This window comes from Centruroides sculpturatus, unplaced genomic scaffold (genome assembly GCF_000671375.1).
Source record: "Centruroides sculpturatus isolate CEXI.00-Female unplaced genomic scaffold, Cexi_2.0 scaffold1095, whole genome shotgun sequence".
Lineage (NCBI taxonomy): Eukaryota > Metazoa > Arthropoda > Arachnida > Scorpiones > Buthidae > Centruroides > Centruroides sculpturatus.
In genome coordinates, this window is record NW_019385356.1 from 13,352 (window position 1) to 38,731 (window position 25,380).

General features: G+C 29.0%; 1 protein-coding gene across 1 annotated transcript; it reads right to left on the reverse strand.

The window, feature by feature from the left end:
• On the reverse strand, window positions 1-25,380 carry LOC111638042 (asparagine--tRNA ligase, cytoplasmic-like). The gene is made up of 7 exons (XM_023383673.1): window positions 25,207-25,380; window positions 16,161-16,243; window positions 12,934-12,999; window positions 12,088-12,270; window positions 8,238-8,316; window positions 2,557-2,627; window positions 1-201 (listed from the first exon to the last, which is right to left on the reverse strand). Exons 1-7 carry the CDS (start codon window positions 25,247-25,249, stop codon window positions 16-18), a joined length of 711 nt encoding a protein of 236 aa, XP_023239441.1. The 5' UTR covers window positions 25,250-25,380; the 3' UTR covers window positions 1-15.

Here is a 25,380-nt window from a genome sequence, read left to right on the forward strand (position 1 = left end):
ATTTGTAACTACAATTTAAAACATGTTATATTGAATAATTAGAATAAAAATTTGCAATATTTGTAAGATGCTTTGTTTCATGTAAATATGACTTAAAAAGTAAGAAAGACTTACCATTTTTCCAGGGGGAACTTCTTTCAAAGTACCATACATGCAAACTGAACTTTCTGTTGAAAGTAATAATGCATCATACGTTTGACACTAAATTTTAAAAAATATATTAAATAATTAAAATATGTTTATATATATGAGAGAATTAATTTTTTATTAGTGATATTTAATATTTTAAACATTTTTAATATAATAAAAAATAAAAACACCACATCACACAGTCATACTTATTCTATTCACATCTATAAAGAAGTTTGTATGTACAATAGAACCTCGATTATCCGAATTTTCGATTATCTGGATTGTTCAAAATAAACAAAAATTTTACGAATTTGCTGATTTGCACTTGGCAAATTGCGATACTGTTTATGTACGTGATGGAATGCGTAACTTTTTTTGTTCCAACAATGTCTCACCCGGCACAGTGGTTGTAAACTTTTTAATACATTTTGTGTCATAATAATATATAACTTGACATACATATTTATAAATAATTTATATTGAAATTACATCATTTCTAAGGTCAAGGGCAGCGTAAGGCATGGATGATGTGGGCCACCGCCTACGGCCTTGCGCCTCGAAGGTTTATGCATTACTCAAAAGCCATGAACGCAACAAAATTTTACTCATCATAAAATGATAGTTTCCATTTTTATGAATAAAAATGTGAGTTTCAACTGCTTTTTACTGTATTTTATAAAATCCATCTTCTTGCGCCACCAGAGGACCTTTAAACAATAGGCAGTCTGTTAGTACCAGTCAGTAGTAGTCCAAATTCAATACAAATGTTTGTTTCTTGAAAATTTGATCACGATTTAAATACAGTATTTATTTTTAATACTACCGATATGTCATCAAAAAGAAAACGTGTTGTATTATCATTAAAGACAAATTGGATATAATCAATGCTTTGAAATGCAGTGAGTCTGGACATTCACTATCTAATAAATATGGTGTTGGAATGTCAACGATCTCAGATATAAAAAAACAAAGTGAAAAAATTATGAAGTTAAACAATAATTGAATTTCTTAATAAAAAATAATTTAATATTGAAGCTACAGTAAATGTAAATCTAGACAAATAAAAATTATTCATACTGTATGTACTGTACATGTCTTTCACTGTCAATTATTATTTTTTTGATTATCCGGCTTTTTTCTTACTGGACTATTTTCATCCCCAATTAGTCCAGAAAATCGAGGTTCTACTGTATTTTAAAAATTATAAAACGCTTTTGTGTCTTCAGACAAAACAAACATGTTCATCTTTCCATATGAAACTTAAAGATAATTCAAAAATATTAATTGTATAAAAAAAATTGAATTTGAAAAGATATATAAACAGTAAATATGAAAGAGAATGCAAAATCCTGCCTACAAAATGCACCAGGAGCAGAGGCTGCAAGAAGTATAAAAAATCATACTGACTGCTTAAAAAAGAATCCTGACTTTTATGTCTTGATGGAAGTTGCAAAAATCTTGAATGGACATAACTATGAAAAACTCACAATCCAAAATTTATAAATCCTGATTTAATAGCTGCATACAAATATGCATCATTGACTACAAGCAATGTTAAAAGATCATTTTCCTCTTACAAACAAATCTTTGGAAATAGACTGAAAACCACAACAAACAGTTATTAGTAGCATACCGCCAATCATAATTCCATAAGCCAGAAGCAAAATTTGTATTAAGAGTACAATTAATAATTTTATACATTTCTTTCTTTAATAAAAGATTGATTTTGAGAAAGTGAGAGCATTAATTCTCCAGTTTAAATGCACATTTCAGCACTTTTAACTGTATATTTGCATGTGTATTTCAATGTATTTTAGTGCATATAAATCTTCACCTTACTTATAACATAGCAAAACTATTATTTAATTATACTAGATAGAATCACAATGCAAATTGTTGCATGTGAATATGAATGTTTTAATCACATAAATAACAATTTAAAATTTAGATAATACCAATTCAGTCTCATAAATGAGAGATAAATAGTTATCTACAATTATAAATGTCTATGCATTTATTGTCACTTTTATATGAAAATTATTGTGCCAATTATTTGCTCATCCCTTTGCCCAAACTCATCATCATGATGCACATGCACCAATTATGATAAGTGTTTCAGTGTCCTTCTAGAATCTCCTAGAACCCACATTAGAGGTTACTGACCATCACAATAATTAAGAACTTTAAAAGATATTTTTTCACTATTATAACTTCACATACAGTATTTATTAAAGTACATTCTAAAATCCTTATATCTAATTTTTCTTAAAAACAATTTATTCTAATATTAATTATTCATAATATAATAATAAAAACTAATTCAAAATATTTTTAAAGCAAAACTATAGAATATATTCAAACCAAAATTACTTTTGGTTTTGAATTGATTAATCACAACATCATATATAATAAATAAAACATTACCAAAAGATCTGACAAAACACATTGAAGGAAGCCTGTGCCATCTCGAAGTGTGACAAACATTAAAACTTTTCCTGTTTAAAATGAATTATAATTAACAAAATTGAAGTATTTTTTTAATAAAAAAAAATTATATTATTATTTTTTTAAATACATAAATAACAAATATATATAGCATTAGGCTGAGACAAAAATAATAAAATGCTTATGTTATATCTAAAATAAAATATCATGTTTTAATTAAATCTGAATTATGTAAGTTTGAACTAGTGAACAATAAATACTAATAAACTCTCACTTTATGTGCAGAAAGTTAAACCCCAAAAAATCCCTAATCCCTAAAAACTAAGCAAAAGAATCCTATATGTACTGGGTGGTCATATTTAACCTTTCTCCATTATTAAGGTCAAATAGCATAAGCACCAAATTTGAAAGTGCACTAAAGAAAGTTAAGCACACAAAAACATCCAAAAGTTGTGCAAAATGCAAAAAAACCAAGTGTAGGATTGTGCAAAGCCAAAAAAATATCTGTATTTTGTTATGTAATATTTAATTCAAAATGGAAATTACATGGTTACAAACTATAACATAAATAATTTTTATTTGTTTTATAAACCACTATTTGCATCATTCAACCAACTGTGCTGTGTCAATTATTTAAAGTAAAAACAAAATTCATGATATATGACTGATATTTCTTTTTAAATAAATGGGGCATTTTTATACTGTTTACTGATTATAGTGAGTGACAGTTTTTCCCACTGCCCAAAATTCCAAGTTAATGCCTGGGTTTTCAGATGAGTGGATACCCTGTTATAACATAAAAAATATGTTATATAAATATTTATTTAAGTAAATTTTTGCTGATATATTCAAAAAACAAAACTTTAACAAACTAATCATCTTCTAAATTATTGATCTATTATAAAACTTTACTATATTAATTATGTATGCATGCATTTTTTATAAAATTTTACTTTATCTTTGTTTAAAAAATAAATTACATATTTAATGATAAAATTGCAAATTGTGCCAATCTAATTCAATATGATAAACTCATTATTAAATAAATAATATAGTTTGATAATCTACAGCATAATATAACAACCAACACTTTCCATAATACAGTAAAACCTCACTTCTGTGATCATATGAATGGAAATAAATGTCACTTTAGGATACTCCTATCTTGGCAGCTTAAGTGAAATGGTCACTTAAAATTAGATGGCAGTGGTCCCAAAATGGGGTTTGATTTATAATGCAGTTTTACAGGGAAATTCCCTGAATGGCACAAAGTGAAGTTTTACCGTATATTGTAGTGACATAGAATTGAATAAACTGAGCACACAAATCAANAAAAAAAAAAAAAAAAAAGGCTCATGCACCATGTTTCTTATTATAAAGAAAACAGTTACCTTTCAGATTGTCTAGTATTCAATTGTTTCATGAGAGTGCCTTGTTTCCCATAAGTAAGCATCTGTTCCCCTTTCCACTAAGATAAAACATTGTCTCACTGATAAAAACTAAGTGATCAGCAAATTGTGATCTTTCATGTTCAGTTACATATCATGGTTTCATGTTTAACCTGCAGTATAACTTCCAGATGGTACTCTGTGATATCTGTAGCTTCTTGCTTGTTCATTGCATGATTTTCTAGGCCTGCACTCTTAGATCTTCCTCACATTCTCCACAATCCATACTGGAAAAAGTACCCGGCTTGGAGTTTTGTTCTTGTAAATACAACCCTTCATTTTATATCATCAATATCACTAACTGATGGAAGACATGGGTAGTGGGTTACTGCCAAATTTGGACAGAAATATCACTACATTGTCATACATGATCAAAACTTGGAAATTGTACAAGCAGAGAGCTTTCTGCACTGCAGTAATTGCCATCTTCCACATAGCTACATCTGCCAGATTACCATGACAATAATTATATCACAGATTATTTGAAACAAAACTTGGAGAGTTACTCTATCACCAGGTATAGGTTAGACATCTCCATGGCCACTGATTTAGCTCACAATGGCCACATAAAATCAGAGCATTCTGTCTGAGTTAACCTGTACTTATATTTAGATCAATCTGTAACCTGAATTTAGATCAATGCTTTCTTATGGCATATATCTAATTACAACTTATAACTAGATGCAAAACATAATAGTATCTGGTAACTAAGTAGAGCACACTGATACATAATTTTGTAATGTAAATAATAAAAAGTTTCAAATATATTTTATTAGTTTGAAAACTTTTGGTTTTTGTTAATCTAACAAATGATAGTAGAATCTTCTTACTGCAATCATAAATAATGTTATCAAAATTAGCAAGTCCCATGTTGCTTATTGTAATCAGAATGTAGTCATAATTATCATGAATAAAAATTGAAGTAAAAAAATAAATTAATTATTATTTATTTTTTGACTTCAATTTTTATTCATAATAATCATTTNTTAGGCTGAGACAAAAATAATAAAATGCTTATGTTATATCTAAAATAAAATATCATGTTTTAATTAAATCTGAATTATGTAAGTTTGAACTAGTGAACAATAAATACTAATAAACTCTCACTTTATGTGCAGAAAGTTAAACCCCAAAAAATCCCTAATCCCTAAAAACTAAGCAAAAGAATCCTATATGTACTGGGTGGTCATATTTAACCTTTCTCCATTATTAAGGTCAAATAGCATAAGCACCAAATTTGAAAGTGCACTAAAGAAAGTTAAGCACACAAAAACATCCAAAAGTTGTGCAAAATGCAAAAAAACCAAGTGTAGGATTGTGCAAAGCCAAAAAAATATCTGTATTTTGTTATGTAATATTTAATTCAAAATGGAAATTACATGGTTACAAACTATAACATAAATAATTTTTATTTGTTTTATAAACCACTATTTGCATCATTCAACCAACTGTGCTGTGTCAATTATTTAAAGTAAAAACAAAATTCATGATATATGACTGATATTTCTTTTTAAATAAATGGGGCATTTTTATACTGTTTACTGATTATAGTGAGTGACAGTTTTTCCCACTGCCCAAAATTCCAAGTTAATGCCTGGTTTTTCAGATGAGTGGATACCCTGTTATAACATAAAAAATATGTTATATAAATATTTATTTAAGTAAATTTTTGCTGATATATTCAAAAAACAAAACTTTAACAAACTAATCATCTTCTAAATTATTGATCTATTATAAAACTTTACTATATTAATTATGTATGCATGCATTTTTTATAAAATTTTACTTTATCTTTGTTTAAAAAATAAATTACATATTTAATGATAAAATTGCAAATTGTGCCAATCTAATTCAATATGATAAACTCATTATTAAATAAATAATATAGTTTGATAATCTACAGCATAATATAACAACCAACACTTTCCATAATACAGTAAAACCTCACTTCTGTGATCATATGAATGGAAATAAATGTCACTTTAGGATACTCCTATCTTGGCAGCTTAAGTGAAATGGTCACTTAAAATTAGATGGCAGTGGTCCCAAAATGGGGTTTGATTTATAATGCAGTTTTACAGGGAAATTCCCTGAATGGCACAAAGTGAAGTTTTACCGTATATTGTAGTGACATAGAATTGAATAAACTGAGCACACAAATCAAATTTTGTTCAAAACTAATGAAAAAAATTTGTATCAATATGAAATACAAAATAAAAATATTTTTAAAAATAGAATTTCATATATTATTCATTCTTTTACAATTAAGGCTATAAAAATTGTATTAAAATAAAAAAATTATATGTATGAAAAATCTAATTCTAAAAAATGTAAAATTAATTTCAGGTTCATTTAGTGACTGATTGTTAATAACCAGATTATACCTTTCAAGATAAACTAAGATGTAAGCCAAACATCCAACCAAAAAAAGAAATAAGGTAAATTGCACAAGTTTTAACATGCGACTAAGATATAATCTTAAATCAAACATATTTTTCTGTATGAGTTTAATTGAAAATGAGATTTTATGTAAAACAAAAAAAGTGAGAGAGATAATTCAAGAAATCCAAATTTTTCTAATGTTAACTCTAATGTACAATTCATGGCCAAATAGGAAATGGTAATCAGGCAATGAATCAAATTTCACAAAAACAACCAAATATTTAAACTTGGTACACTTGAAAACCCATAAAAACATATTTTGTGCTTGCTGATAACTTTGTATTAAGTAATTATCCTATTCATCCTGCTGGTCAGATAGAAAGGACAGCCTGTTGCAGGCAGGGAGTTAAAATTGATTTAATCAAAAGTAATTGACCTCCTCCTGGATGAGAGGATAGTCCCAGAAAAATTTCATTATATTTGTTTAAACCATATTGAAATGTTTAAAGAATAAACTGACAAACTAAATAAAAAATGTTATTCTTCATATATTAAATTATTTTATCAAAAATTTATGACTTTTCAAAGTCAAAAATTATTGAAATAAACAATATTGGAATGCCCTATTTACTTTCATTCAATTTGTTCTTTTTATAATTTCCTATATATATTGTTTAACCTTTTCTCATGGTTATCAATTTTCAAAATTCGTTCTTTTTAGTCGTTACAATATTAATAAATTGCAATATCTCACTTAAAACAGGCTACAATTGATCTGTTTTTTTATCACAAACATATCATTCTTTGTGATTTAAATTAAATTTAATACATAATACAAATTTAAAATACCGTATTTTTCGCCGTATAAGACGCACCGGCATATAAGACGCACCCAATTTTAAAGGAGGCAAATTCAGAAAAAAAAAGATTATGAACCAAATTCTGTAGTAAAATATTTTATATCAACTGTATAAAGTTAACAGCAGTTAAGAAAAATTTTATGTCAACCATGTAACATACTAAGAGCTATCTTTACTATCATAAACAGTCTCTTCTGCTTTGACATCTTGATGGGGTGGTATGAAATATGATATATTTCATTCAGATATACCATACTACATATATCACTGCTATTAGCTGAGCGCAGAGACGAGTGCCTTCACCCGCTCCCGTGCTGGCTTACGAGACTCTAAAAAGTGCACAAAGCCAGCGCGGGAGAGAGCGAAGGCACGTGCCTCTTCGCCCAGCCAATCGCAGCGCGAGGCAAAGACCGCACAAAGCCAGTGCGAGGCAGAGCGGAGCTTCCTGGTATCAGACGGCGCCAAGAGGTGGAAGGGAACGGAGTGGCCGAGTATTCCTGCGGTTATGTATGTATGCAGAAGTGGAGGGGCAGCGGAGGGCCATGGTGGGCTTTTGTATTTGCCGTATAAGACGCAGGCACTTTTTTCCCCCCGATTTTGGAGAGAAAAAGTGCGTCTTATACGGCGAAAAATACGGTAATTTTTTAATGTTAAATTATCAAGCAAAAGAATTATTTAAAAAAATTAAAAAATATCCTATTAATTTGCAACATTTATAAATGTAGAGGCATCTATTTTCTTTCAAACAAAACAAACTGCACATCTCTAGACCCAGGGTCAAAAGTTATTAAATCATAAGAATAAGATTTGTGTGAATAGTTAGATATTGATGATAAATAACCATCAAAGTAATATTAAGCATTATAACTGAGCAAACTTTTTATATTAAATATAAAAAGAATGAAAACTTCATTTCATTAAATACAAAATAAAAAGAAAATTAAAAAATTATAATTATCTTTAGTATTACCTTGTCTTCTTAAACGATGAACCCATCCATAAACTTTAATCCTTTTATTACGAAAATTTGCAGTATCTCTTATTTTCACCTGAAATGCATTTTGATTAAATAAATATCTATGTATAAATATATGTATAAGTGTGCTATATGCAACATATTATGACATTATGAAATATATTTAACTATGTAATATATATTATTATCATGTATATGAAAGTTTATATATATATACCTTGATAATACTGTACAAGGTATCAACACAGACCATTCGAACTGGTCACAATTTTGCCTAGTATGGGTAGCCTGACACCCACTCACAACAGGCAAAATTACAGGCCCTAGTTGATACCTCACTTTCCTTATACATAGCTATTTAATATGTATTTTTATGTAATGATTTAGATAAATTAGGACAAACTGTTCTCTCTCAAATTTTAGCATATTTTGTATGGAGTATAGTGCAAACATTATCTACACTACAAAAATTATAGGTACATTCTGTCAAATAAATACCAGAAATTGTCCATTTCAAAAGCCTGTGTAAAAGATATGAAAACAAACTTTTTGCTGTAAGTTGGTACTAGTGTGCTTAATTGTCACGTGAATTTGTAGCACCATCTGTCGACCAGTTTATTTACAACTATTGGTTTCATCACTGAATGTGAAGTGTGCTTTTACAATTTTTAAAATGGACAAAAATATTGAACAAAGAGTTTGTCTAAAATTTTCTGTTGCCAACAAAATTTTACCCAAAACAATCCAAAGATCAGCTTTATCCAAAAGATGTGCATATGAGTGGTGCAAAACATTGAAAAATGGCCGAGAAGTGATGGAAGACTTGCCTCATTCTGCTTGACTTTCAACATCTTCAAGTGACGAAAACATCAACAAAGTGAAGGAAATGACGATGAAAACTCATCATTCAAGCTTGAGAGAGATGGCTCAGAATCTGAATAGGTCTCATGAATCCATCTGTACCATTTTAGTTGATGTTTTGGGTATGAGATGTGTCATAGCATGACTTGTTCCGAAGGAGATAATTTTCTTCAAAAAGAGCACCGGAAAAAGGTTGCTGAAGACATGATTGAACAAGCCAATTTGGACCCTACATTCATGAAACACATCATAATAGGTAATGAGATGTTGGTTTATGAGTTTGATATGCAAATCAGCCAACAATCTTCAGAATGGTGCTTCGAGAATGCACTGAAACCGAAAAAACCACATCAAAGTCATGTTGACTGTTTTCTCTGACTGTTATGGTGTTGTCCACTTGGAATTTCTTCCAGAGGGACAAACGAACAAACAGCCAATAAACAATATTACCTGGGTGTTTTGAGGCATTTGAGAGACAATGTTTGCCGGAAAAGGCCAAATTTGTGGAAGAACAATTTTTGGATGTTGCATCACAATAACACACCATCTCACATAACCCTTGTATGAAAAATTTTAACCAAAAACTCAGCGAATGTCATTGATCAAGCACCATATTCACCAGATATGGCCCTGTGTAGCTTTTCCTCTTCCCTAAACTCAAATTACCACTTCATGGAAGACATTTTGAGTTGAATGAAGAAATAAAACAAAATTTGCAGAGGGAGCTGAGAGAGAAATTTGCAGAAAGTGCTTATAAGAATTGTTTTTATGACTGGATTATTCGTTGGCAGAAGTATTTTGCATCAAACAAAGCCTATTTTGAAGGCAACAAAATAAATTTGGATGATTAAACCAATATTTAGTATTTTATTTAACAATTCCCAGTATTTATTTGACACAATGTAACTTGTATCAGTACTGCAATATTTTTCTATATACATTATAGGGATTAATTATATCATTATATAATAAAAAGGGTTGGGAGTTAATAAGTGTTGTATAACTGAGAACATTCTTCAGTTTCAGTAACTCATACTACAGTTTCCAAGTCTATTCATATAATATTAATTTAGGCTTCATTTCATAGCTTTTATTGGAAGAAAGACTTCCTGGACCAACTAATGAACTAACTTCATGAACTAACTAATACAAAGTAATTCAAAAGGATTGTTCTAATTTTACACAGCTACTGTAAGCAGAGTAATACCAATGAAAAGTCTAATCTTTATTTGATAATAGAGTAACCCTCCAAGTTTCAGACATATTTTACACAAACTCAATGTGTGTGTCTCTTTTGTGATGTGGAACACTTCTAACCAATAATCCAACTCCTCCCATATTCATTGCAAAAATCCATAGTGACAGAAGCAATTGCTTTATGTATGAATATCTTCATCTCTGGTATACTTCTTGGAAAATGAGGGATATACTGTACACTATCTTTGTTGGAGCCCCCCAATGACAGTCACAGGCCACTGGCTGAATCACTGGCTGAAGCCATGCACTTGGAATAGTAGTTGTCAGAATCAGTCAATTTGTTAACATATCCAGATAAGTTCCACTTATAATCATAGTTCTTAAAAAAAAAAAAAAAAAAGGCTCATGCACCATGTTTCTTATTATAAAGAAAACAGTTACCTTTCAGATTGTCTAGTATTCAATTGTTTCATGAGAGTGCCTTGTTTCCCATAAGTAAGCATCTGTTCCCCTTTCCACTAAGATAAAACATTGTCTCACTGATAAAAACTAAGTGATCAGCAAACTGTGATCTTTCATGTTCAGTTACATATCATGGTTTCATGTTTAACCTGCAGTATAACTTCCAGATGGTACTCTGTGATATCTGTAGCTTCTTGCTTGTTCATTGCATGATTTTCTAGGCCTGCACTCTTAGATCTTCCTCACATTCTCCACAATCCATACTGGAAAAAGTACCCGGCTTGGAGTTTTGTTCTTGTAAATACAACCCTTCATTTTATATCATCAATATCACTAACTGATGGAAGACATGGGTAGTGGGTTACTGCCAAATTTGGACAGAAATATCACTACATTGTCATACATGATCAAAACTTGGAAATTGTACAAGCAGAGAGCTTTCTGCACTGCAGTAATTGCCATCTTCCACATAGCTACATCTGCCAGATTACCATGACAATAATTATATCACAGATTATTTGAAACAAAACTTGGAGAGTTACTCTATCACCAGGTATAGGTTAGACATCTCCATGGCCACTGATTTAGCTCACAATGGCCACATAAAATCAGAGCATTCTGTCTGAGTTAACCTGTACTTATATTTAGATCAATCTGTAACCTGAATTTAGATCAATGCTTTCTTATGGCATATATCTAATTACAACTTATAACTAGATGCAAAACATAATAGTATCTGGTAACTAAGTAGAGCACACTGATACATAATTTTGTAATGTAAATAATAAAAAGTTTCAAATATATTTTATTAGTTTGAAAACTTTTGGTTTTTGTTAATCTAACAAATGATAGTAGAATCTTCTTACTGCAATCATAAATAATGTTATCAAAATTAGCAAGTCCCATGTTGCTTATTGTAATCAGAATGTAGTCATAATTATCATGAATAAAAATTGAAGTCAAAAAATAAATTAATTATTATTTATTTTTTGACTTCAATTTTTATTCATAATAATCATTTTTTCTGTAGTATTCATATTTTTAACTTCCTGTTATTATTAATTTTCTGTTTATTTATTATTATTATTCATTTATATTATTAATTTTATTAATTCTACATAAGCATATTTTTGCAAAAAGAAAAAAAATTAATTTATGTAATTAATTTAAGATTAAATTTTCAAATCCAAAATTTGGTAATTTATTAAATCTAGTTGTTCAACTACATTTCTGGCAAAACAAATTATTGTTTGATTTTTTTCTTTGCATTACTGTTGAGATTCATTCTTTACACAATTTTTTAATTTTTATAAAATATATTTACTTGAATTGCTTCTGGTAGATTCTTATCTTCTTTAATCATTATTTGCTTAGCTTCTTCTAAGTTCTTTTCTCTTCTTTCAATATCTTCTGCATCTTTTTTTGCCTTTTCTGCATTTTTATGATGTTCACGAATCCATATCTTTCTGACTTTTTTTAACTGAGATTGAGAAACAATATCCCACTGCTTTAAGAAAAATTTTTAGTTTTAGAATGCAATAAAAATTTTTGTTATTATATATATATGTGTGTGTGTATATATGTAGTTATAACTTTAAATTTCTGAATAAAAATTAAATCTATAAATCCAATTAATTATCATCAGCATTTATAATCAATAATAAACTTTAATAATCTTTCAATACGCTTTTATAATCATCTTTTGCTATAATCAAATTTTATTATGTCATATTTTTTTTATTAAAACTTTAATAAAGTTTTTAAACCTAAATCTGTATAAATTATGGATAATCATATTTATATGAATTTATTTACTTCCTTACACTGAATTATTAAAATAAAATTACAATAATAGACTTCTTTCTATTAGATTACAATTTAATTTAATTTTCAAAAATTCATTATAAAAATAAAACTGTTATTAAAATGTAAATTTCTGAAGGTGAATTAAATTTATAAGCAAGCACATAAATTAAATTTATTCCCAAAATATTGAATACTATAATGACTTCTATAAAACAAGATATTTTTATTCTCAGACACAATTAAATTGAGAAATTTAAAATCAAATTTGATTTTGCTTATGTTTATTATTATATTTAGATATAAAATCTTATAATAAAGATAAGTATTTGATTTAATAATTTATTTATATTTATAGATAATATACCTTATCATCACTTTTACCATCAACATAAATGGTAGGAAATGGTTCTTTTCCTGCACACCTTAGTGCCTATAAAGTACAAAAAGTTCTGTAAGAATAATTCAATATTAAAAGTTTCTTGATAATCTTAAATATTTTTGTTAAATACAAAAGAAAACTTTTCAAAGATAAATATTTAACTTAATTTTATTCAATTGCTCTAATATATGCCAAAAAAAATTTTTTATTTTTTACATTTTTTAATCAAGGACTTTTTATCTAATTTTTTTAAAACCTGAACACAAGTTTGGAAAAATGTGTGATCACAAGCAATGCTTAGGGTCAGGTACACTCTGTAACAAAACCGTATGACTGTACCATATTTGGTAAGAAAAGTTTGGATCAACCAAACTTATGGTAGGGATACAGCAAATTGACGAACTGCTAAATCAGTCGCTATACAATCAGAAGTTGTACCGAAAGTAACAAATTAGTTGAAACATACCTTTTGACCAACAATGATACCAACAATGATAAAATTTTCAGATAAGAGTTACTTTGGTCATAAAAAATAGAAAAATGATAAAATGAATAAATTATTATAGTGTTAGATCTGACAACATCAGTGATGATTTTGTGCATTCTCACAATAGACTGCTTCGTAAGCTGTAAAAAAGTTTCTTTCTTAAAGGATATGGAAACAGCCTTACGGTATTTTATAACTATTGCTATAGATATCCAGTGTAGCAAACATTTATGAATATGGATAGGGTTATGTTATGGAGTTTATAACTCGACCCTAAGATGCTGAGTGCTAAACACAGACTGATGGAGCATATGCACAATATGGGACTTCCTTTCTCCTGGTCACTCATTATGCAAAACATTGTTATTAAGAGAGTAATTTTTTCACAATTTGTTTTGCTCATTATGCAAGGTGCTCATTAAGTGAAGTTCCACTGTATTTTAAAAGCGAAAATGAAGCATTCTTTATTTTGTTTCTGAGCAGCTCAGTCATTTATTACATTGCTACCTAGTTACATGGCTATGTGCTTGCAGTAAGGATGACTTAGCCTCATTTACTGAACCATGATTTTGATTTTAAATAAACCAACATCAAGCTTTAAAAAGAACAGAAAAATAAAATTGTTTTATTTTAAAACTTTTTTTTCACACTATTTAATGGATAAATTTTCATGTCAGCTCAAATTTAAACAAAATATTCATTTGTTCCCACAATGAAAATTTGTAAATTAATAAATTGCATATAAATTTTTTTCTGAATTGTCTTGAATAATTAGCTAAAAAGAAGTTTTATCATCATTTTATACAGATTATACATTATATATATATATATATATATACACANAAATAATAAAGTAAAAAGAACATTAAAGAAATTACAACATAAATTAAAATTATGAAAAAATAATAATTGCACATGCGTATGTAATGATGTACACTTAATGGAATGAATACAAAAAGATAGGGATATAAAAATATAAAAAATAAAATAAAAATAAAAAGCTCAACAGTTCTGCATTTTACAATATTAAATTATTTGCTGGAATATTTAAAAAGGTGATAATTTGTTTATTTTTTTCTAGTTCCAGTATAAGTTAATATTTTTATTAAATAATTTTTTAAAAACTGCACAACTATGTCATCATCATAAAGAAATTTTGCATTTCTTGAAAGTCATGCCGGTCATACATCTAACTCCTTTCAAGGGAAATTTTTGAATTGAAATAACATGATTTCCAATTTGCATCAGAAGTTTGTTTATAGTTAAATGGGGCCTCATGCCTCTAATCTTTCCATATTTGGTCTCAGCTTTCATCTATCTAACTCTGTTCTCAAGGTTATGGAAGGACAGACAGACTAGCAGATGAACAACAGTGGAAATTTATAGGTTTACAATTTTTTTCAAACTGCAGCCCAATAATCATAATTAAAGTATCTTTATTAAATATTCTTTTCTGTAATTCAGACTAGGATTAGCCATACTAACTAATAAAATGTTAAAGGAAAAATACATATATATTGTCAACAAAAAATAATCCATACTATAAATTTAACAGTGGAAAAAATGCACTTTCTTAAGATAATTTAACTTTTTTTTTATCAAGTAATTTATCAGTAACTATTTTTAAAACTAATTTTATATATTACATAATTTAAACAATTCTAAAATTAAAATCTGAACATAATTACAGAATTTTTACTGATTATTCTGTGATGCATATACATTAAGAAAATTATTATCACACAAATGATGTTTTACCAAATATTAATATAGTGTGAGAGCCCCAATTTTATTTTTGATTAAACTTTTACACAATTATATAAATCCAAGAAAATTAACAATTAAAATTTATATTAAATGCAAAGAAAATTGTATAAAAAAATTTTCCCAACAATTAATAAAAAGATGGAATGATATGATTGTGTTTTCACACCGGATTCACTTCCTTTAGAAGGTGACACATCTTCTGAATGTGTCACCCAGAACTTTCACCAAAATTCATCTATTGGCCACAACCTATAACATTTCCAAAAAAGGACAAGAAGAATCATGAATAAGACCCCCCAATAAAAGGGAGGGACCGATGACAATCGGGGTCATCATCACGAGAAGTTCATCCTCACCAGAGTCACCCCTCGCTCGGATACCTCCGTGATCTTCCTCTATCAAAGTGAACTCCATCTTCCATCTAACAGTAAACTCCATTCATCCGGCATTGTAAGGTATCTATATAATTTATATGTAAACTGTCTCTCTCTAAGTTTGAACTAGCAGACTTGTTAATATTGAGGCCAAAACTTGCTTGAATAAAAATTTCGTAGTTATCATAAATAAACAGACTTTGTTATTGTTTAATTTGAGGTTTGTGCATTTCTTAAAAAATGCATTGTCTATTATGTCGCCTCCTTCCTGATCTGACTGCCCTTAACATGTGACTGCTATCTCAATTTTATGTCGTTTCGAACATAGTGGTGTCAACCTGACGTGGTGCCAACCTTCCAGTCACAATAGTACAAACAATTATAAAGTTTTAAATAAACATTTTAATAATTATTATTGTATGAATCATATTAATATAATTTACAAATGAGAAATAATTATTGAATTATTTGTCATTTGTAAATTAGATTACATGCAAGTTAGTACATGAAAATGATATCTTACAAATTAGATAATATAAATTAATTTTAATTTAATCATTAAACAAATAGCTTAAAATGCCCACCTGAAGAACAGTTTTAAATGGATTATTTTCTGATCCATCACCTTTTTCATCATGGCCAAATTTTTCAGATGTATATAGCTCTTCTAAAAGATAAAAATGCAATTTTGTAAAAACATAAAAGAATATAATTAACATTTAAACTTTCAATCTAGAAATATTTAAGTTTCATTTTAAATCTATAACTATTGGAAATAAAGGCACTTCAATTTATAGAAGTATCACATTGTACAAAACATCATCTTGACATAATCAATTTAAGGTATTTAAAATAGAATTTCAAAAACAAAATTTTTTTAATACAGAGAAACCTTCATTAGTGGACACCTGTACTTAAAAGACATTTTTACAATCCCCAGACCCTTCAACTATGACATTGATAATATTTATCTCTAAATAGTGGATGGAATGCTGTCATTCATAATCAACCTTATGAAAATGCAATGTCCCGCCTTCAATATTCTGAAAGAATTAATTACATACAAAATATTTTAAAATGAAAACAAAGAATCAACTCAAATACTCTTTCAGATGATGAATTTTGACCGTACACATCAAATAAAGACTGGCTTAAAACAGGAATAGGGGAGGAGGGCTGGTTATCAGAAGGTGAACAACATTCTTTATCTGTTAGAGAAATTTAATCTGGTTAAATTGTCAATCACCATTTATCATTATACATATTAATGTTATTAAACTTTTGTCTTATTGTTGGGATTAAGCTTATGATACCAAAAAATTATAAACTTTTCCAAAGTTATTCATTCATTTGAGAAGAACCACAGTATAAAAGAAACTTAACAATCATAAATGGCGTCATAAATGCGAGAAAACTGAATATCTTCCCACACTTTAAAGTGGTCAGCAAATTGTCTTCGTAACATGACCTTTGAACTTTCACCAAACAAATGTTGTTGTTGTAACCATTTTTAAAGCATTGTGGTGGCTAAAGTGTAATTTTTAATAAATCAATTACTGAAAAAAGCAAAAATGTTCGAAAAGTTACACCTACTTGATAACTACAAAGCAGACAAATCCCTGTATCAATTTTTATTAGTGGACATTCAAATGAGATTCAATTAAAACAAGATTTTTATAGCTTAAAAAATAAATAAAATATTGTATATATATTTTAATAATTATATATGCTACGTATACTTTTCAGTATATTCACATTCCTAACACAAATTTGATGTTTTCATAATCCATCATATTCTTCACTACATGATGACCAAGTTAGGATACAGTATAGCTGCCATAATGCACCTCTGAATAGTGGACAAACTTCTTGGTCCCAACGGCGTCCGCTCGCTATTCAGAGATTATACTGTATTTACTTGTAAGCCTTCATCTTATATTTTGTCTTTCCACCAGATAGCACTAGTGGATTGCTTCCAATAGGAACAAAACACCTTACCTTGTCTCCTGGTTGGAAACAAAAGTGAAAGTTTGAATTTTGTAAAATGTGGCTTTATATGAGAGGTCTACAGAATAAGACTGGTTTATTGCAGACACTATAGGCTGTGATACACCAGGTGATTTATCACCTGGGAGACAGGTGATAAATCACCTGGTGTCAACAGGTTTTTGTCACTTGTTTCCAAGTGACAAAAACCTGTTGACGTATGCTGATATTCAGACACAAGAGGAGACAAGTTGCCGGAGTCATAAAATCGACATTTCTACCCAGTAATCGTAAATTTTCGCTAACAGCACAAAAGCATGTATCTTTGAGTACCTTGTCATAATATTCTTTAATAGTGTGGTTATAGTGTAAATTGGTTCTTAACCACATTATTAAATTAAACATTGTGTCCCATTAATCATCGACAAGCAACTATCCTCCATTTTTATTTGTGTGGTTTAAACAAGAGGTCGCCGTGAGCCTCTTGTGTGGTGAAATTGCTGCTCACATTACGGTATCTTGTTTTTTTATAATTGGTGTAACCAATGATAATAGATGTAAATACGTTTCTTCGTTCATTCTTAAATAGTTGTGCCAATCTTCAGGTACTAACTTCAATTCTGAGATCAGGTTCACATGGGAATACGATCCTCTTTTTTTAAGCCACTCTTTACATCATAGACGTCTACGCATATGTTTTTTCTTGTGAGTTTTAATAGAATTATTTATTGCCAATAGATATCCAAGAACAGCCAGTATGTCGTCATCAGATGCCATGGCTGATTGACTGACTGACTGACTGAGAGACAATGGCGTAGCAAACATAACTGGTGCCCGAGGTACGACACTATATTGACGACCCCCTCCCTCGCCCCTCCCCTCCAGAAACAAACCTTGTTTTCTTGGAAAACATTTGGCACCCCTCTGCTAGTGGTGCCCGGGGCACGTGCCCTACTTACCCCACCCTAGCTACGGTTCTGTTGAAAGCTTTTCTTCATTTGTGGGCGATAAGAAATTCTGAAGTTCTTCAAGGTCAAACAGTTTCAAAGGATTAACTTAACATGTATAGCCGCCTTAAGAGGCAAGGGGGAGGTGTGAAATACATACTATGTTTAGACAGGTAAGAAAAGCCACAATTTAATTGAAGAAAAGGTACTTACATTTTAAACAGAAGAAAAATTGAAACTCAACGTTGTGACTTTCGGAGACCACCACTTCACCCTTCCTCTCTCTACAGTGTCCTGACCTACTCTCTCTGTCCCTCTTCCCATCTTTCTTTTTTTCGGTTTTATGACCCTTTGTCTACATTTCTTATTCCCCTTTTACAACTGTAGGCAAATGGATTGCACATGGACCAACAAAACTGCATCTAAGGAAAGATGTGGAGGTCTGATATCACTACAGTTGCATTTGCGCATACGTTCACGTGTTGCATTCGGTTACAAGTGTAACACATTAAGTCAAGACATCGCAAGCGATTGACCAAAATTGGCTTCACAATCAACTTGTTGGCCACCCCTGCTACAAATGATTTTAGTTTTTATAAGAATTAATAAAATAATTATTACTACTTAACATAAAATAATCTTCATAAAAACAGAAAACTAGATTCTTGAATTTTTCTTCTTGGTTAGAGTAAAAATTTTAAAATCATAAAAATGCTAACAATGATCATTTTAAAATTATTGGAGTTTTTTTGATAAATATTAACTGAAACATTTTAAATTTTTCAAAAATAATTTTGTTTTCATTTGCATGTAGATTTAATGATAATAAAATATATGTAAATAAGATAGAAATAATTCATTAACTTTATTTAATATTTAAATATTTAAATCATATATTTTGTAAAGATTATATATATCATCAATCTTTACAGATTCCAGTATATTTTAAAGATTATTATTTTGCTAATAGACAACAACCTACTAATGTAAAACATGAATCATCAACTAGATGTTTATGTATCTATGATAAAATCTGAATAATTGATAGTTCAGGTTACATTATAAATTTGATTTAGCAGGTCAAATCCAACATTATGATAATGTTTTAGGAACTAAATCCATTTCTAAATATAGGAGTAATCTATGTCAGACAACAAATATATTTTTTTAAGATAATCTACAAATAATTTATTTACATATAATTTTGAAAATGACAATCTACTTCATTATTATTAAACATAAACATCACAATATACCTAATTCACTCCTTTTTCTTAACTACAAAGTAGAAATTATACCAGACTCTTCCAAAAACAATTAAATAGCAAGAAGTAAAATTCCTATCTAATGAACTTTATTTTTTATAACTTTATTGTATGGATATTCTGATAAGGAAATACTCATCAATAGTAGTTAACAAATATTTATAATTTAAACTCCTAACAGGAAATTTGATAAATTTTTGCTTATTACAAATATTTTTGAGTACCATCTATTAATTTGACTTCAAAAATATTTGTAATATGTAATAGTTTTTTTAGTAAATTTTTTAAACCTTTCAATTAGAATATCAATAAATATGTGGTATTGGATATCTGGTATTTGTATTAATGTTGATAAAATAAAATTATATCAACATTAATATCAATACCAGAAATTTTCTATGTAAAGTATTAAATACAATATTCTTTCTGAATATTCAACATTGCCTAAACTTTCTCAGGAACTATATTAATAAGAAACTTCTGATTTCTTTTCAGAGTTTTCATAATTTTGTAATTTCAAATAATATATTTAACACATAAAAATGAAATATTAAAAATTAAACAAATATTAGATTAAAAAAGAAGTATTATAGAAGCTATAGATTTTTAAGAAAATAGCAATAGCTTAATTAATTTTTTTACAAAATCTTATTGACAAATACAATATTAATAAATTTGAATAATTATTTATATAAACAATTATTAATTTGAAATTTTAATTATAAATTTAAAATTTGTTAAAACTATTCTGTATTACTTTAATAAAACCAAATTACTGTAAATAAAAGCATTCGATTAAATAAGTTTATTTATATTGAATTTAAATTATGAAATTATAACTAAAAACTGTTTTACTGTTGTTATATTTAACACTAATAAAACAATTCTTAGTTTTACTTTTACATTTGTTGTGGTCAGTATAAAAAATATAGTATATAGTTAAAAATTTCGTTAGCCTAATTTCCTTTCTCATTTAAAACAGTCATAATAATTGAACAATTTTTATAGCTATATTTGATTTTAACCAAGATCTGAGAATCTACATTTTATTTTATATACTATGATATATAAATATAATCTTTATCTCCATATTTAAAAGTTACATTAAGAAACTACTTTTTGGAGAACTGACCTGAGAAAAACACGCTCAAATACTTTCAAGCCAGTCAAGCTCATCTTAGGGCCACAGAGGTCACCAAGGAATTCAATATTCTGTTTCCATAACCTTTTGCTCTATTTTTCACTTCTTAAAATTTAAATTATTCTAAACTGTTAATGCAAACAAATTCTAGAATGTCCTCTTTCAGCATCACTCTTTTCATCAAAGTATTTCTTTTCCTTTTTCTCTTCATTTTTGTTTCAACTGATTACCCATTTCAAGCTGTTGATAATGCAACGCCATCTCTAATGTTAATTAATTCTGAATCTTGTCTTTTCTTTCAAATCCATACACACTAAATTTGGAACCTGTTATCGGTGTACAGGTTCCGAATTTAGTATTTCACTCCCAGTGTCAAGAAGTTGAGTTTTCTTATTTAAATCCACACATTTTTAGCTGTCTCTAGGCTATATTTTTCCCTTCCCCTATTTCCTGTAATAAGCTTGCATCCTTCCAATTAATTCCTTGTCTCTTATCTAATGCTATTTCTGTTCAAGTTTGTTGTTCTGCCTTTTACACAGTCATCTAAATATTCCTTAAGTTTGTTGTTCACTGTTCTCCTCATTGCTATTAAATACTTGCTTTTACGATTTTTCTTCTATTTATATTATATATACTACTGATTTCTAATTATGTTTCTAGTTTTCTTTTCAACAGGCAAGCATTAAGTATCATCTCTTACTAAAATCAGTAATTATGATTAAATTAATATTTTAATAACTAATAATAGTAGTAATAATAGAGTCCAATATAATCCAGCAATCATTTGGCTTTAATGTATAACTATTGGGTTTTGGATATTTATGTAAATATCAAATTCTTTGTTGATTTATTCAAAACTGAAGATTGCACACGTAAGATGGCCCCTTAAGATGAGCTTGACTGGATCGAAAATTCTTGGGCCTTAGTAAATAAACTGTTTTCCAGGACATGCAAAAAACTTAGGAACCTGTAGTGATTCCTGTAATGTAATAGGAGAGAGATCTTTCTCTGTTTTAAAATGAGTTAAAAATTATTTAAGAAATTCAATAAGACAGAAATTTTATAATTATAAAATATTTATAATTATAATGTTTTTACCCAAATTAATAAATTTCCATAATCAATTAATTAGTACAATAACCATTGGCATATAAATACAGTGGGTGATCAGATAATGAACACTTTCATGAAAGATTTTTATGTTCAAATAACAAACATACATTCAGATAATGAACACTTCACAGAACAAACACAAAAAGAAGTGATGTAAAATAATGAATATCAATTGGTCTTCCCTTGTCTTCAGGCAACAATTCAAAACTTTTCGGAGCATGGGAGATGTCAATATCAATGCTCAACCCGGTATATACTGATTGGATAGTATTCCTCTGAACTTTGAAACTCTCCTTTGTAATTCCAGCCTTTTATTTTTCTGACAGAAACAATTCTTTTATAGTATTTGTGAGACCGTTGAGTAGGCACTTGTTAAGTTTTGCATTGGTTTTTATTTTTGAAAAATGAGAGTATAGGCCTAATAGCAAAGGTAGAGTCTGATGTTGCTGGGCAGTATGGCTTTAACAGGTTTACAGTAGGCCACAGTTCAATCTTATCTAAGAAAGATACAGTATAATCAAGAAGACTCAAGCAGCTAAAGGAGTAACAAAAATCACATCTGAGAAATAAAGAACATTGAAGAGCTCATAATGGAACCTGAAACTGATCTGATGACAAAAGAACACCAAGAACCCTTGAATGAAGAACACCAATAAACTTAGCAAGATATGTTTTCTTCTGAAAAAGAGGATTAATGCCAATATCTGCAATTAAACATCTTTTGAAGAAGTGAGAGGATGTTAGAACAATGGTCTTAGAATGACATCCAAATCAGGTTGAGATTAATAGGCTTGAGGATCTTTACAATTACAATGCTATTAATTACTTCTGAAAAATCCTGAAGAAGAGAGAAAAGCAATCGACATTAGACAGATTCTTTAACCCCCAAAAACAGAAAAGCACGACTAATAAAAATGCAAGACTGTGTGTATATGTATTTTTATTATTACATATAAATAAACATAGTAACAAATTTATGCAATTCTTTTACTCCTTTTTTTCTAACTACTCTTTTCTAAATTTCTCTTAGCATTTTCATCTTTGACAACTTAATCCCTTACTTCACTACTTCCTTCTATGAGGCTAAGTCAAATTCATTAATGGACAGCCTCCTAATTTCTGTATAAAATAAAATAAACATAGTAAGTATATATTTTTTATTTTTTGGGGTCTCCAGAACGAATTAATCAAATTTCCATAAAAACCTATGGTAAATCGATAATCAGTTAACAAACAATTCAGATAGCGAACAAAGTCCTGGAACAAATTATGTTCATTAACCAATCACCCACCATAACAGAAAAAGTTTAAGTCATAGCAGATTTTAAAATTGATTATGTAATGGAGTTTGACAAATTTGCATAGTACAATTATGGCTGATATCAAAAATCAAAATCAAGTTACATTAGAAAATGCAACATAAGCAATACATAAATGTAATTGCATCATTTCATGACTTATTATAAACAAATTATCTTCTCTTGTATATTATATATTGGAAGCCTTATCTAAAAAATTTATATATGATCAATAACTACAGCTCTGTTCATTAACTGTTACCAAACTCAAGATGTTTAAGAGTTTGTATCAGATCAGGATTTCTTTCCCAATGAGCCCTTTTGCCATTTGGTCTTTTTTTTTTGAACAAATGAAATATGTAGAATGTTTCTATGTTAATAAAAACAGTCTTAAAGATTATTTCCTGTTAGTAAAAATAACATTAATTTTATAGGTGTAGGAATTATAATGGACCCTAAGTTTTCTGCAGGCCCAGGAAAATCCCAATTTCTTCTTTCAATGGATCTGACCAAACTTGTAATAATAAACAATAATTTCAGCCTACATTTTCATTCTGGGAACATATCTTTGTATTTCTGCTTTACAAAGGGAGTGAATTGTCTTAAGGCTGACTGGTTATGCATGCCATCTCCAGCAGATGGGGGTTAAAAATTTAATGCTTTTTCTGCGTGGAAAAGTCTTTTTCCAAAAACTCTCTGACGAAAGGGTAAATGTTCACCTAAGTAGCCCCAATGACAGCACCTCTGTTATCAAACTGACAGTCGTTTTCACTACTTTTTTAACAAAATCAATGTTTTATTTGGTATTTTTTACATAAATCACACCATCAATTGTTGACCCTTCAAGTGATATTCGTCTCCAAAGATCACTTTTTAACACGTATCAGTCTTCCAACTATCCTCCCTGTTTCACATGTAGATGTGTGCTTGCACCTTAGCACATGGGTGGGGTGAGTCCCCCTAAAACTATATAACATCAAGTATTCCACAAACAGTCAAGTGGGCTACTCCAAGCTTGCACAGTCACATGGACTAAGTTGTTAATTAAACCAATGCTGCCATTGGGGCTACATAGGGTGCGTTTACTTTTAGCTCAGATCTTGACCCTAGTGCTCTCAGCCTGTATAGTTTTTATTAGCTACCAATGAGCCTGACGTTTACTTTTCGCACCCATAATGTCATTGCTAGCATTCCTAGAGCGCTCGGTGTGATCGGAAAATTTACAACGAGCTTGGAGTTTATTCAAAGATGGTGGCATCCATTACTGTGTATACTTTTACAAGCGTGCTAGTATGACGTCAGGCTGTGCTAAGTGTCAGCTCGGCGAGCTTGGAAACTAGCAAAAAGTAAACGCACCCATAGTTGAACATCTACTGACAAAAGTAGATAGAACCAAACAATTTTTGGCATTAGAATCCTACATAATTCTTCTATTAATGTACGGTTCAGAAGTTTCAAAATCGAATTCGTTAATTTTCTACATATTTTCTACGACTTAAATTCATAGAAAATTAACGAATTCTGCTTTCAATATTCTGAACCATACGTTAATAAAAGGATTACGTGTGATTCTAACGCAAGAAACTACTATCTACTTTCACTTTCGAGAATTTTTGGAAAGACTTTCCCATAAAAAACAAAAGCATTAACTTAAAATGTTTCATTTTAATAACTGTTTCAACTAACATATTCATTAAAATGAAAATTTCCTATCCAAATTTATAAATACTTTACTGAATAGGATTTTACTTCTGTTAAAAGTTATAGGATATTGAGTAAACAGTATTAAATTCAATTTCTGTATGATGCAACTTGCCGGCAGTAATATGCAAGCCTTAATCTCATACTTTCTATTATTATTTACATAAAAATTAACTTACGTAAACTTAACAAATCGGTATTGTTCGTAATTTCACTTGTCATTTTACGAGTCTATCAACTGCAGGTTTCGCAGATCGAATTTTAAACAACAATCAACAAAACTGGATTTCTGATGTAACACACGTTGCAGACGAATGAAGTTGCCAGATATCCTATAAACTAAAAATTATGTG

Bases quoted from the DNA above. Each gene is read 5' to 3' on its own strand.
- LOC111638042 (XM_023383673.1), bottom strand. From the start codon at position 25,249: ATGACAAGTGAAATTACGAACAATACCGATTTGTTAAGTTTAC. The intron at 16,244-25,206 runs GTAAGTTAATTT...TTTATCTTTTAG, and splicing joins TACCGATTTGTTAAGTTTAC to AAGAGCTATATACATCTGAA. The intron at 8,317-12,087 runs GTAAATATATTT...AATGCATTTCAG, and splicing joins ATCTACCAGAAGCAATTCAA to GTGAAAATAAGAGATACTGC.